Here is a 15458-nt window from a genome sequence, read left to right as displayed (position 1 = left end):
GTGTGTGTGTGTATCTGTGAGTATCACTCTGTGTGAGTGTGTCTGTGTGTATCTGTGAGTATCACTGTGTGTGAGTGTGTCTGTGTGTGTGTGTGTATCTGTGAGTATCACTGTGTGTGTGTGTCTGTGTGTGTGTGTGTAGCGGGCGCTGCCAGTGTAACAATTCCCGGAATGATACAGTAACAGCTGCAGCCCCGTGGGAACCCGCTCCGCTAAAGGGTGACTTGCTCGGCCCTTTTGCTGAAGTAGGTGTTTTACTGCAGTCACTGTACTGGGCCGGTCATTAAACAAAAACACGGCAGAGAAAGGAAAAGCATCAGCGAGGCGGTGCTAGTCTTTTATCGCGACACTGAGTTCGGCGGAAACTGCTCTGGTGATTTTTCCAGGCTGGTCGGGAGCTTGCTGAATGCTGGCATTACCGTATTTATGTGATGGTGAGGGTTTAATCCTTCTCAGTTTAAACTGAGTTGTGTAATTTACTCCACGCAGCCTGCAATGTTACTCTAGTACTATCTCCTGCCGCTAAAATACCAAGATGCTTGTGAACAAAACATTTAAAAACCTGCAATTTGCAGAATGCAAAGATTAGTTTAAGATTGCAATATTATAGATTTAAACAAACTCGCCGGTAGAGCACAGCGTCAGATCCTCAAATCTCCTCCGGAAATACGGAGAGGGTTTAAGGGAATATTTGAGGATTTGGCCTCATGTGGTAGTGTCTCTAGCCCTGAATGGAAGACCTGGATTCAAATCCCACCTGCTCCAAAGCTGTAAATAACACATCTGAACAGGTTGGTGAGGAAAAATATGTTACTCCCCATGTTTTAATGCTCATGTTATATACAGGACACTGCAGGGGGCGATTGGAATATTATTTTAATCCAGAAAGCTGCAACACAAAGGGACTTTGGGGGTGGGAATTGTACATAAAAACAGAGAAAGCTAGCACACAGAGTAAACAGGTAATTGAATTAACTTTATTGTCACGTGTACCGGGACACAGTGAAAAGCTTTTGTGAGCAATACAGGCAGATCAAGTAAATAATTGCTAAACAGCAGCAAAATAAAAACAGCAGCAGAGGAGTTTCAAACCTGAGTTTAGATAAAACATATTAATAATTTTTAAAAGTATGCTTTAAGTTTAAAGAATGTAGAATGATTGTAGGAACTAGGAAACTTAGATCTGCACACAGGAGCTTGCAAGGAGTTGACCATTTTAGCATCATCTTGACAGGTTAATCAGAAGGCTAATGGAATGTTGGCCCTTATTTGAAAGGGGTTGGAGTATAAGTGTAGGGATGGCTTACTGCAACTGTACACGAGACCACATCTAAATTAAATAGAATTAGTTTTATTGTCACATGTACTTAAATACAGTGAAAGGTTTAGATAACTGCACCATCTTTGGTGCAAAGGTACCTAGATACAGATATTAAAGATCAAATTCTTAGGAAACAAAAAAATTATTGAAGTAAAGAAATGAATAGTCCTGCATTATAGGTTACAGGAATGTATTAGAAAACTAGTGAAGCTAAAAAGCCCAGACTGAGTCTTTCTGACCCAGTCCATGCCAGTACCGAGGATCAAGGAAGACCTCCACCCCCTTGCTGCTGTCTGGGTCAGATCCCCCCCACCCCCCAGTGTAGGAGTCGCCCCACTCTCGGCACCAACTCGACACCGCTGGGCCCACTTTGCTGGCGCTGCTGAACCCACACTCACCCCACAGCCAGGAGTCCCTGTCTCCACGGCCAGGCCAAGCCAGGCCAGACCACCGCTGGGCCACGAGGCCTGCTGAAGCTGCAGATATCGCCTTGCAGGTGTCAGCCGCCATTTTGAAGAGTCCGCTGCCAACTCCTTCACCCCTCGCCCCCGATCGCTGGAGGACCTTTGCTACTGCTGTCACCGACTCCTGATCGCCGGGAGAATGGCCTCTCTGTCACCGGCCTCTGATCGCCGGGAGAATGGCCTCTCTGTCACCGGCCTCTGATCGCTGGGTGAATGGCCTCTCTGTCACCGGCTCCTGATGGCCGGGAGAATGGCCTCTCTGTCACCGGCCTCTGATCGCCGGGAGAATGGTCTCTCTGTCACCGGCCTCTGATCGCCGGGAGAATGGCCTCTCTGTCACCGGCCTCTGATCGCCGGGAGAATGGTCTCTCTGTCACCAGTCCCTGATCGCCGGGAGAATGGTCTCTCTGTCACCGGCCTCTGATCGCCGGGTGAATGGTCTCTCTGTCACCGGCCTCTGATCGCTGGGTGAATGGTCTCTCTGTCACTGGCCTCTGATCGCTGGGTGAATGGTCTCTCTGTCACCGGCCTCTGATCGCCGGGAGAATGGCCTCTCTGTCACCGGCCTCTGATCGCCGGGAGAATGGTCTCTCTGTCACCGGTCCCTGATCGCTGGGTGAATGGCCTCTCTGTCACCGGCCTCTGATCGCCGGGAGAATGGCCTCTCTGTCACTCGCCTCTGATCGCTGGGAGAATGGCCTCTCTGTCACCGGCCTCTGATCGCCGGGAGAATGGCCTCTCTGTCACTCGCCTCTGATCGCTGGGAGAATGGCCTCTCTGTCACCGGCCTCTGATCGCCGTGTGAATGGTCTCTCTGTCACCGGCCTCTGAATGCCGGGAGAATGGTCTCTCTGTCACCGGCCTCTGATCGCCGGGTGAATGGCCTCTCTGTCACCGGCCTCTGATCGCCGGGAGAATGGCCTCTCTGTCACCGGCCTCTGATCGCCGGGTGAATGGCCTCTCTGTCACCGGTCCCTGATCGCCGGGAGAATGGCCTCTCTGTCACCGGCCTCTGATCGCCGGGTGAAGCTACATCCTTCACTCTGCATGCGGCCCAGTCTCACTGCCACACCCGCTGATGTCAACTAATTCAACACAGAAAAGAACAGAAAAGGCCAAAAGGAAATAAAGTGAAAGAAAAGAGCAGAAGCAAAAGTGAAACAAAGCAGGAAAGCCGATGGGAGTGGAGAGGTCCCGGGAAAGAGCCTACACACAACCCTGTTACTCTACCATCATTTTGCATTGGGATCTGGAACAGTGTTGGTCTGTTATTTAAGGACAGATATCATTTCATTGGAGGCAGCTCAGAGAGGGTTCACTAGGACAATCTCTGGTATGCAGGGATTGTCTTCTGAGTAAAGGCTAAACCGATTGGGATTCTACTCACTGGAATTTCAAAGAATGAGAAGGGATCCCCTTGAGACATATCAGATTGTTAAGGGGGTTCACAGGGTCAATGCTGAGAGGATGTTTCTCCTCATGGGATAATCTAGGACCAGAGGGTACAGTCTCAGAAGAAAGGGGTGCCAATTCAAGATTCCCTACAGTTTGGAAGCAGGCCCTTCGGCCCAACAAATCCACACTGACCTTCCTAGGAGTAACCCATCCAGACTCATTTCCTTATGTTTACCCCTGAGTAAGGCCCTAACACTATGGACAGTTTAGCATGGCCAATTCACCTAACCTGCACATCTTTTGAAATGCGGGAGGAAATCCACGCAGACACGGAGAGAATGGGCAAACTCCACACAGACAGTCGCCCAAGACAGAAATCGAACCGGGTCCCTGTCACTGTGAGGCAGCACTGCTAACCACTGAGCTGCCCTAAGACTGCGATGTAGAGGAATTTAGTTTCAGAGGGTTGTGAGTCTTTGGAACTCCTTGCTAGAGAGAGCTGTGGAGGGGCTATTTGTGTATATAATCAAGGCTGAGATAGATTCTTGATCAGGAGGGGACTCAAGGGGTACACGGAAAATGCTGAAATGTGAACGTGTGGTATATCGGATCAGCCATGTTTCTATTGAAAGGCGGAGCAAGTTCAAGGGGCTGAATGGCCTCCTCCTATCCCTATTTCTTCTGGTTTAATGGATAGATTGCTGGAAATACTGTATGTAATATTGGGAACACTGATACATTTGATTCCTGCTTCAAGATGAACTCTAATAGTTAGCAAAGTGAGTCGATGCTGCACAGTCTGAATTCTTGGTGACTATTATTCTTAGCATGTCCTGAATGGCAGTTTAGAAATAAATTAATCACAACACCTTCATATGTGTACGTGTGTGTCTGCATCTCATTGGGCAGCATGAATCATTGGAAATTAGGTTCAGCGAGAATTCTATTCCAAATTAATTCAGGAGCTTCAGTCAACATGACTTTTTTTATTGGAAGGCTGTTGTGAAACTTGAAAGGGTTCAGAAAAGATTTACAAAGATGTTGCCAGGGTTGGAGGATTTGAGCTGTTGGGAGAGGTTTAATAGGTTGGGACTGTTTTCCCTGGAGTGTCGGAGGCTGAGGGGTTACCTTAGAGAGGTTCATAAAATCATGAGGGGCATGGATAGGATAAACATACAAGGTCTTTTCCCTGGAGTGGGTGGTCCAGAATTGGAAGGCAGAGGTTTAGGGTGAGAGGGGCAAGATATAAAAGAGACCTAAGGGGCAACTGTTTCACACAGAGGGTGGTACGTGTATGGAATGAACTGCCAGAGGATGTGGTGGAGGCTGGTACAATTGCAACATTTAAAAGGCATCTGGTTGGGTATATGAATAGGAAGGGTTTGGAGGGATATGAGCTGGGTGCTGGCAGGTGGGATTAGATTGGGTTGGGATATCTGGTCAGCATGGACAAGTTGGACCGAAGGGTATGTTTCTGTGCTGTACGTCTCTATGGCTCTATGACACTTTTCTCTCATGATATGTAATAACCACCTTGTAACACCACGATGCTGAATGTGTATTGCTATGCTAGTGCATGTGTCAAACCTTTCATTGATAATTGACAGTCTGTTGCTCCTCCAAAGTGCATTATTATGGTATAAAACCATATTTCGGTCTTGCATTGTCATTACCTTCAGTTTCTGCACAATCTAATCAGGCAGTCTATTCCAAGTAACATATGGTGCAAATCAGTTGAAATATGATTAATATGGCACAAAGGGAGTTCAGCATGCCCACAAGAACTCATACCAATTTTAATAGATACACCATAGAAAGCATCCTATCCCTATGCATCTCAACTTGTATGGCAACTGCTGTTCCAAAGACTGCAAGTAATTACAGAGAGTCATGACCACAGCCTGGTCCATCACACAAACCAGCCCTTCCTTCCATTGACTCCATCTGTACTTCCTGTTATCTCGGGAAAGAGACCCCTCCCACCCCGGTTATACGCTCTTCATAATCAGAGACCCCTCCCACCCCGGTTATACTGTCTTCATAATCAGAGACCCCTCCCACCCCGGTTATACTGTCTTCATAATCAGAGACCCCTCCCCCCCCGGTTATACTCTCTTCATCATCAGAGACCCCTCCCACCCCGGTTATACTGTCTTCCTAATCAGAGACCCCTCCCACCCCGGTTATACTATCCTCATAATCAGAGACCCCTCCCACCCCGGTTATACTCTCTTCATAATCAGAGACCCCTCCCACCCCGGTTATACTGTCTTCATAATCAGAGACCCCTCCCCCCCCCGGTTATACTCTCTTCATAATCAGAGACCCCTCCCACCCCGGTTATACTGTCTTCATAATCAGAGACCCCTCCCACCCCGGTTATACTGTCTTCATAATCAGAGACCCCTCCCCCCCCCGGTTATACTCTCTTCATCATCAGAGACCCTTCCCACCCCGGTTATACTGTCTTCATAATCAGAGACCCCTCCCACCCCGGTTATACTATCCTCATAATCAGAGACCCCTCCCACCCCGGTTATACTCTCTCCATAATCAGAGACCCCTCCCACCCCGGTTATACTCTCATCATAATCAGAGACCCCTCCCACCCCAGTTATACTGTCTTCCACCCTCTTGCGTCGAGCAAAAGATACAAAAGTGTGAAAACATGAATGAACAGATTCAAGAGCAGCTTCTTTCCCTCTGTTATCAGACTCATAAATGGACCTCTCAGATGTTAATTCTGATCTCTCTCTCTCTGTGGCTGGGACACTGTACTCTGCACTCTGTTCTGTTACCCTGATGCACTTTGTTTGGTATGATCTGCCTGTATAGTACGTAAGACAACACTTTTGTTTATTTTAAATAAGCCCCACACTACTGCCTAACAGCGGTAGTGCTTATGTATTCCCCAGCACCCATGTTGTTTGTGTGCAGGTGTAGGACATAGTGAAGAACGAGTGTGTAAATCTTTATTTATATTCCACCACCAGGAAGAAAGGAAACACCCGAGTGGCCAAAAGGACAATGTTAGGCGACTGCACCTTTTCATGATATCTCAGTACATGTAACAATATACCAGTCAATCAAACCTATTAGTTGGCATAGCCATCTAGTTTCCTCAGTTCAGGTGGGAAACTGCCATTCAATTAAATCTTCATTTCATAGTCTGCTAGGGGTGTTCTTCATCTCTTTCCCTTCCTGCCCTTTTAGTGAATAAATTTTACATTCAACATAAACGCAATATGGATTAAGATTGCAGGATGTGGCTTGTGGAATCTGTTCTTTAAGTAGACTGGCCTTATATTAGTGATTTTGTTTGTTTTGTCTGGTAAGCAAAACCAGACTTTTTTGCAAAAAAAGTTCTGTGATACTGCATTGCTATGATAGTTTTGCTGCTTGATTTTAAGGTGTTTAGAGTTCTCAACTTTCTTAGCAGATCGGTTGAATACTGAACATAACGCTGACAGTTCAGCTGTGTTTTGTACAGATCACGAAGGTTGTTTTGAGACAAGGTGAGAAGGCTGAATTCTGCTTCACAAATGCCATCGTTATTTTCTTTAATGCCCGTAAATGCAGTCAGGGTTTCAGTGATGGATCCTGCTCTGGAGAATATAGTGTTAAAATATTATATGAATATATTGTGCCTCCAACACCCGGATTGGAGAGATTTTAAGAATTCTGTTGATTAAGTGGATTGGTAACTGTTGGGCCATTTACATATTATGTTCTCCTGCATCACATAGTTGCGTACGTATTTAATGCAATGTAATATCCCAACTCCTTTACTCAATGCTCTGACTAATAAAGGAAAGCATACTAAATGCCTACTTCACTGTCCTACTTACCTGCAACTCCACTATTAAGGAGCGATGAACCTGCACACCAAGGGCTCTTTGTTCAGCAACACTCCCCAGGACCCCTTTATAAAATAATGCTATCAAATCTGATTAAAAATATGATAGAAATTAGTTAATATTTGTCATTATTTTAATCATTCGCTTCATTAAAAATATATTCTGCTTAGTTATCTCATGGCAATAATTAAATTTTTGTTTTAATTCTGCAATTTATTAATCCTATCAGGATCAGTTCTAAATTTTGCACAAGTTAAACACCGATGCATTGCTTTGCTGTGTCACACCTCACTGGGATAGTGTGATGGAATTCCAGCTTCACTGTTCCCATAGTCATCGTAAAAGCTAAAGATTTTATAAAAGCATACAAAATTCACTAATTTACCTGTCTGTTAAGACTCAGGTGGACAGATAGTATGGGCTTGGCTTTTATACAGTACTGAACACAAATGAGTACTTATTTAAAATAAAGGCAATCTAACCACAGGTCAACTGTTATGGACTGTCAACGTATTGCTGCGTTAGTTAAAACTCTTATTTATGTTTCAAACTCCTCTAACGTGTCTGCGTGGGTTTCCTCCGGGCGCTCTGGTTTCCTCCCACCTGGAAAGACAGTTTAGGCCCTTGGATAGTGAGCAGGGAGGAGGGTAAGGGGCAGGTGTTGACCTTGTGTAGTTACATGGGAAGGTGCCGTGGGTGGTTGTGGAATGGACTAAGATGTCCCATAGAGAATAATTCCTGCAAAATGCAAGAGGGCGGGGTGTGACAGGAAGATGTGTTCGGTGGTGGCGTTCTGCTGGAGTTGTTTGAAATGGTCAGAATGATGATTTGAATGCGGAGGCTGGTGGGATGAAAATGAGAACAAGGGGGACCTGATCACGCTGTTGTCAGAGATGGGAAGGCGTAGAGCTGGAAGCACAGATGGTAGGTCGGATGCAGTTGAGGGTCCCTGTCAGTCACAGTGGGTGGGAACCCATGGTTATTGTAGGTGGAAGCCATGTCTGGAAGGTGGCACATCCAAACAGATATAATGTAGGCGAAGGAGCTGGGAGAATGGGATGGAGTCCTTGCAGATGTGAGGTGTAATGAGCTCTAGTGAAGGTAGCTAGGTTAGGGGGCCGGTGCCCTTGTAATGGATGGCAATGAACAGGTTATTCCCCGAAAGAAAAGTTTTGTCATTGGTCTTTAGAGGGATGACAAGTTGTAAATAAATGGCTTGTTTACTGTGTAAACTGCACTCACAGTAAATACTTACTTTTAAAAAGTCCAGCAATCCCTTCCACAGTCCTTGGTTTTAAAACAGCCTCTTTCCCATTTCAGTCTACAATCAAGAGGTAAGCTCTTTACAGCTATCGTTTGGAACCTGAAATAGTGCCCTGGAGTTTGACTTCCCTCAATACTCTCCTTTCCACCCCTGGCTGTCCCTAGTCATCCAGGATTCAAACTTGTCGGTATTCTCCCTGTGACCCACCTCCTCCTTTCTCCACTTTGTTGCTCTGTTTGGTCTGACTTACTGTTGGGCTTTCAAGGTTCTCCGTCAGAGTTGCTTTGCTCTTTCTGAAATTTCCGGTTCACTCTTCCAGAACCCTCCAGTATTTTATTTGTGTTTTTGAATTTGCTGGCCTGAAGATTTGCAAACGTCAAAATACAGCAACATCAGCAGGATGAAGAATACAAACAGAAAATGCTGGGCATATTCAGTAGATCTAGCAGCATCTGTAGAGGGAAAAACAGAGTTATTGTTTAAGGTGGATACCTTTTCATTGGAACTGGAAAAAGATGCTGCAGGTTTTAAACAAGTATAGAAGCAGGGCTAAGGAGGAGGGAGATGTAACAATAGGGCAGGTTTGTGGTCAGATGGAAGACCAGAGTCATTAAGTGATGCTGCAATGAAAAACATAATAGCAAATAACCTTGGAATATTTTGTTCCACCAAAGGTCGCACAAAAAACAAGCTGTGAGGTCAGCATGGTTGAATATTTTCCAACCACTTATTGTCTGGCTTAACTCATGAAAAATGACTATTTGTACTATTTGCTGCGGGGTGTTTAGTGCCTGTGATGCAGAACAATTAGTGTTATGAAAAGAGAGTGGAAAAAGCAAGATAACAAGTTGTATCTTCTTGAAGTTTTACAAACACAAAGGCAAACTTCAATACATTTCAATTGTCTTACTTTGTCATGACTAAAATCTGATTTGTTTTATCTTGTTATAATTCACGTTTGTGTTGAATTACCTCAGGTTTTATTGAGTGCTTATTGATTCACTGTGGAAAGCATGGCTGATGTACCTCTGGAAGAAGATGAAGAAGAATGCCCCAAACTGATCCCAATTGAAACAGATTCCAATTTGGGGAGTGCGCGGATCCCAGTGACAATCATAACTGGATATTTAGGCAAGTATTGTTGAGGTAATTCAGGGGGTTGTATAAGCTGTATTCCTCTGTGATTATAGCTCCATCAGAAAGCACGTGAGAGTCTAAGGAAATTGAAACAAAATTTGAAATTTCGGATAACATGAGGAATACAACAGTCAAGTAAAAGCAAAATACAGCGGTTGCTAGAGATTTGAAATAAACACAGAAATTGCTGGAGAAACTCAGCGGGTCTGGCAGCATCTGAGAGAGAAACAGAGTTAATTCTTCAACTGTGGTATGACTCTTCACAATTGAAAAGGATGTTGGAAAAGTTTTTAAAATACTTTTGGCTAAGGGGAAGTGAGGCAAGGGAACAAATGATGTCGAGGTCCAGTGTAAAAAGACATAGGGGTTGTTAATGGTGATGAGAAAGAAAAAGAGGTGTAATATGGATGTAAGTGAAAGAGAGAGAGTGAGTCCTCTTTACTAAAAGCAAAGTAAACATGACACTCATAAGGTAATAATAATCAGGTAATGGATACTAGAAACTAAAACAGTAATTGCTGGAAAAGCCCATGTGGAGAGAAATCAGAATTAATATTTTGGGTCCAGTGACCCTTCTTCAGAACTGATGTTAGCGAGGAAAGGGTTGGTTATGATGCAGAAGCTGGGGAGGGGGAAGAATAAACAACAGGTAGATATGGAATCCAAAGAGAGAGGAAAACAGTTGGACAGACAACGGAATGAGTCAAGATCGGTCTGGGAGAATGAATAGCTGCTCATGGGGCCTTATCAATAACTGACAATGGGCCGTGTGTGGTAGCGGTCCTTGTGATGACAAGGGTCTAGATTAGTGTGGTGCTGGAAAAGCACAGCAGGTCAGGCAGCATCCGAGGAGCAGGAGAATCGACGTTTTGGGCAAAAAGTCCTTCATCAGTTGAAAAGGATGTAATGACAAGGTCTGGTATTGTGGGGGTTGGGTATGGATGTGAGAGAAGGTGCTCCAGCTCTACAATAGTTGAATTCAATATTGAGTCCAGGTAGCTGCACGGTCCCCAAGTGGAAAATGAGAAGCTGTTCCTTCAGCATGTGCTGAGTTTCGCTGGAACATTGCAGCAAGCCTGAGACAGTGATGTCGGTCAGGGAACAGGGTAGGATGTTGATATACTAGATGGATGTGTATTCTTTTTCTGATAAGATTAGAGAGTACTCTGTATGATTGAAAGGAGAAAAAGAAGCAGCTTTAGCCAATGCTATTGCCATTGTTGGCAATGTATTTTTACAGTAAAGATAAAGTCTATAGTCTTGTTTATGAGCTATTAACCAGTTTGAAACCCAGTACAAAAGACTTGGAGGTTTAAGTGAGCAGATTATACTCAGCTATTACTAAGATTTTCTACAGAAGAGAATTTCAGCCAGTTGTGCTGAACTGCCTGTCTTTCTGTTTGTCATCTATGATTTTATTCTTTTATACTATTTCCTCCTGCAGCATTTATAACTTACAGAATGTTGATGTGGAGGTGTTGGTGTTGGACTGGGGTGGACAGAGCCAGAAGTCACACGACACCAGGTTATAGTCCAACAGGTTCATTTAAAATCACAAGCTTTTAGAGCACTGCTCCGTCATCAGGTGAAGTGGCGGGAAGCTCACAGGGACAGAATATGTAGGCAGAGAGATAATGGCAAGATAATTCTAAGAGTGTCAACAGATGATGTGAGTGGAGTGTCGACAGGCTGAATAACAAGTGCAGGGATGGCCTGACAACTGATTAATTAAGGCAGAGAGATAGTGTCTGTCGACACTCCACTCATACTATTGGGAGGGATGCTGTTCGGAGGGTTGGTGTGGACTCGATGGGCTGAATGGCCTGCTTTGACACTGTAGGGATTCTGTGATTCCAGAACATCCATTCTCTGTTGGTAAGAATTCAAGAACAGCTAATAATGGAAGTGTCGATTTTTTCAATTGAGTATAAATGATAAACATGGAGATTATCGGTGCGTAAAAGTCTTCTTCAAGTCTTCTGAATTCAGTCTCAATGTAATGTAGAATAATTAATACATATGTTGCTAGCTGTGGGAGATATGATCAAAAAAGGGATGCTGTAGAACATGAGTATTTCCCTTCTGAAACATTGTTTTGTTCCTTTGAAAATACCTGAATGTAGAATTTATGTTTTGACAGGTGCTGGGAAAACAACTCTTCTGAATTACATTCTAACGGAACAACACAATAAGAGAATTGCAGTCATTCTTAATGAGTTTGGTGAAGGTAAGTGATGTTCTGAATACGTGAACAAGATGGCATTGGATAGACAGACTTAGGATCACAGGAACAGGAGGAGGCCATTCAGCCTTTGAGCTGTTCCACCAATCAATGAGATCATGGCTGATCTGTGGCCTAACTCCATAGACCTGGCTTTGGCCCATATCCCTTTAATTTCTGTGCTTAACAAAAATTTACTTCAGACAGATCTAAGATTAACAGCTGATCCAGCATCCACTGCTGTTTATGGAAGAGAGTTCCAAACCTCTCCCACTCTTTGTGTGTCAAACTGCTTCCTAACATTTCCTCTGGAATGGCCTGACCCTGATTCTCAGACTCTGCCCCTAGTTCTGGAGTCCCCAAAAAATGAAGAACAGGCAGAAAGGATTTTTTTTTTGCCAGTTGGTATAATTTGTTTTGCTACATTACGCCTGTTTTTGCAAAGTATATTGGTAGTTCAGGTGGATATGATGAACAATGTTCATTTTAACACAATCTTAAGAGGACTCTTGAGGAGCAGTGGTGGTGTCCCTACCCCTGAACCAAGAGGCTTGGGTTCCACTCCCACCTGTGTGTAACAACATCTTTGAGCAGGTTGATTAGAAAAAAGAGTTGACATGATCTTAACCAGGAAGTAGATGATTGGAGTGAAAGGAAAATGTTTTGAGATGTGGAGATAAATAGTGGTCTTTGAAAATCCCTGGGTTCCAAAGTCCTTCAGATCCTGGGCAGAAAAGTGGTGAATAGTAAAAGTTATGTTTTATCATTCATTGTTTTAAGAACTTGCATTGCCTTAATCATAGTGCAGTTTGTTTACTAATAAGATCATTCCAAATGATCTGTTGTAGGGAGTGCACTAGAGAAATCACTGGCTGTAAGCCATGCAGGAGAACTTTATGAGGAATGGTTGGAGTTACGGAATGGATGTCTTTGTTGTTCAGTGAAGTAAGTAATTTTTAACTTGGTTAAACCTTTAGGATACACCTATTAATCTTTACAGAAAAAAGCCGACCTCTTCAATTCTATATTTAAAAGAAAGCTTCACTGGGAGTGAGTATTACTGGTAGGGCCAGGACATTACCCATTTCCATTTCCCTTGAATAGGTGGGGGTGAGCTGCCTCTTGAACCACTGCATTTCATGGGCTGTCAATGCTGTCACAGTACTGTCAGGAAGAGAGTTTATGTATAATTCACTTATGGGATGTGGGGCAGCACTGGCCAGGCCAGCATTTATTACCCATCTCTAATTGCCCAGAGAGCAGTTAAGAGTTAACCACATTGCTGTGGGTCTGGAGTCACATGTAGGACAGACCAGGTAAAGATGGCAGTTTCCTTCCCCAAGGACATTAGTGACCCAGATGGATTTTTCTAACAATTGACAATGGATTCAAATTCCACTGTCTGCTGTGGCAGGATTTGAGCCTGGGTGCCCAGAACATTATCTGGGACTCTGGATGAATAGCCCAGCGATAATGCCATTAAGCCATCACCTCACCTAAAAAAAAAAAGGATAAAAACAGAAGTGCTGGAAATATTGAGCAGATCTAGTGGTATCTGTGGAGAGACAAAAATGAATTAAAACACTTAAGTTGCATGTGATGCTTCAGAACTCTTAGAAAGGACCATCTCCAACAAGACAAAGTTGAACGATCTACCCTTGATATTCAAAGACACTTCCATCATGGAATCCTTTAGCATCATCGTTCAGGGCATTATCATTGGCAAACTGGATGAATCACATTTTGATATTTTTAATCAATAAGATTAATTAATTAATTAGCATTAATAAGGCACAAGAGGTCCATGTGAGCCACATTAATGCTCTGGTTACAAGAGCACGGCGAGGACTGGATGTTCTATGTTTTTCGATGATATAATGAAAGGTCACTGGACTCAAAATGTTAAACTCTGTTTCTCTACAAAGATACTGCTGGACCTGCTGAGTTTCTCCAGCAATTCCTGTGCTTTTTTGATTGTTTCAGCATCAGCACCACTTAGTTTTTTTATTATCTGAGTAATTTGTGACTCCCAAAAGTTTTTCCAGCATCAGATGTGGAACAGAATGCTTGCTGGATCAGTGCTGCTCCAACAGGACTAAAGAAACCCAACATCATTCAAGAAAAAGCAAACTGCTTGATTTCCATTTGGAAACCCTCACTGCTGTACCTTTATCATGTTGTAACAACAGTGGGTCCCACCTACCAAATGCAGTCAGTAATTTGCCAGGCCTGTTTTGACAACACCTTTCAAATCATAAACCATAAGATATAGGAAAAGAATTAGGCAATTCAGCCCATTAGCCATTTGATCATGGCTGATATATTTCTCAACCTCATTCTTCTCCCTTCTCCTGTAACCTTTGATTTCCTTACCAGTCAAGAACCTATTTCTGTCTTCAATACGCTCAATGACTTGGCCTCCACAGCCCTATGTGTCAATGAGTTCCACAGAGTCACTATCCTCTGGCTGAAGAAATTCTCCTCATCTCTGTTTTAAAGGGTTGTTCCTTCACTCTGAGGCTGTGCCTTTGAATCCATGTCTCTACTTGTGGAAACACCTTCACCACATCCACTCTTTCCAGTCCTCTCTGGATTCTATAAAGTTTCATCCCTCCCCAACTGGTCTTTTCTCCTTTGCCGTCCCTCAACTCCCCCACACAGATTCTACACCTTCTGACTCTATATCACTTATTGATATCGATTTAATTTCACTTCTTTCTAACAAGGCAGCCCTTTCGATATGATGTGTATCCTTGGATATTTAGTGCCCAGCCTTGATGCCCTTGTAGCCATGTCTCTGCGATACCCACAACATTGTACTGGCCAATTTCAATCTGTACTGCAAGCTCATCTACCTTGTTTCACAAACTGTGTGTATCTAAGTACAACACCCTCAGTCCTGCATTAACTGCCCCCCTTGTCATAGTTGTCCTGCTGTGCTTGAAGTTATATTCCAGACCCTTTCCAAACTCTCTGTCGTATAACTTCTCTGGAAAGTTGAATAACCTGCAATGCTTCTCACCTTTTCTATAATTTCAATGCAACTGAACTTACGACTTTTTCGTTTAAAATCAAGTTCACAGGCCTAGTTATGGGATTCGTCAGGACGCTGGTCCCAGTGTGATTCAGGTGGAGCCCATCCCATTGGAACAGCTCCTTCCTTCCCCAGTACTGGGGCCAATGTCCCATGAACTCAAACCCGTTTCTCCCACACCAATCTTTGAGCCACACGTTTACCTCTTTAATCTTGTTGATCCTGTGCCAATTAGCTTGTGGCTCAGATAGCAATCCAGTGATTAGTACCTTCGTGCTTCAGCCTTTTAGTTTAACCCCTAATTGCTCATATTCCTTCAGTACAACCTCTTCCATCTTTCTGCCTATGTCATTGGTACCTATGTGGACCATGACAATTGGATCTGACCCCTCCCACTCCAGATTCCCCTGCAGCCCAGGTGAGACTGTACTATCCCTGATTACAACTACATTTCTTTTTTCAGCCCCCTCTTGAATGGCTCCCTGTACCATGGTGGTATGATCAGTGTGCTCATCCTCCCTACATCCCCCACTCTCATCCACAGGGATCAATAATCTCAAACCTGTTGGACAGGCTCAAGGGCTGAGACTCCTTCAGCTGTTCTTCCGGGATCTCTCTACCTGCCTCGCTTGTAGTCACACCCTCCTGTCCCCTGACCACTGGCTGAATTTGAGGTAATTAATCTAAGGGGTGTGACTGTCTCCTGAAACACAGCATCCAGGTAACTCTGCCCCTCCCTGATGTGTCACTGTGTTTGACGCTCAG

The 15458-nt window shown here is 44.1% G+C and overlaps 1 protein-coding gene across 3 annotated transcripts in view; it reads left to right on the top strand.

Moving 5' to 3' along the window:
• The first annotated feature begins 292 nt into the window (after positions 1-292).
• zng1a (Zn regulated GTPase metalloprotein activator 1A) overlaps positions 293-15458 on the top strand; it is a 75379-nt gene continuing 60213 nt past the window's right edge. Inside the window, exons 1-4 of one of the 3 annotated variants that reach the window (XM_043718160.2) lie at positions 293-434; positions 9279-9432; positions 11579-11665; positions 12508-12604. In XM_043718160.2, coding sequence (XP_043574095.1) covers positions 9315-9432; positions 11579-11665; positions 12508-12604 — 302 coding nt within the window. In that variant the 5' untranslated portion in view covers positions 293-434; positions 9279-9314. The other 2 variants (XM_043718151.2, XM_043718175.2) reach the window with 2 other exon arrangements.

Source organism: Chiloscyllium plagiosum, unplaced genomic scaffold (genome assembly GCF_037043375.1).
Source record: "Chiloscyllium plagiosum isolate Xiang-an unplaced genomic scaffold, Cpla_swu_hap1 HiC_scaffold_2, whole genome shotgun sequence".
NCBI classification, from domain to species: domain Eukaryota; kingdom Metazoa; phylum Chordata; class Chondrichthyes; order Orectolobiformes; family Hemiscylliidae; genus Chiloscyllium; species Chiloscyllium plagiosum.
The sequence above is the reverse complement of the archived record's forward strand: the minus strand, read 5'-3'. Positions and strand labels throughout refer to the sequence as shown.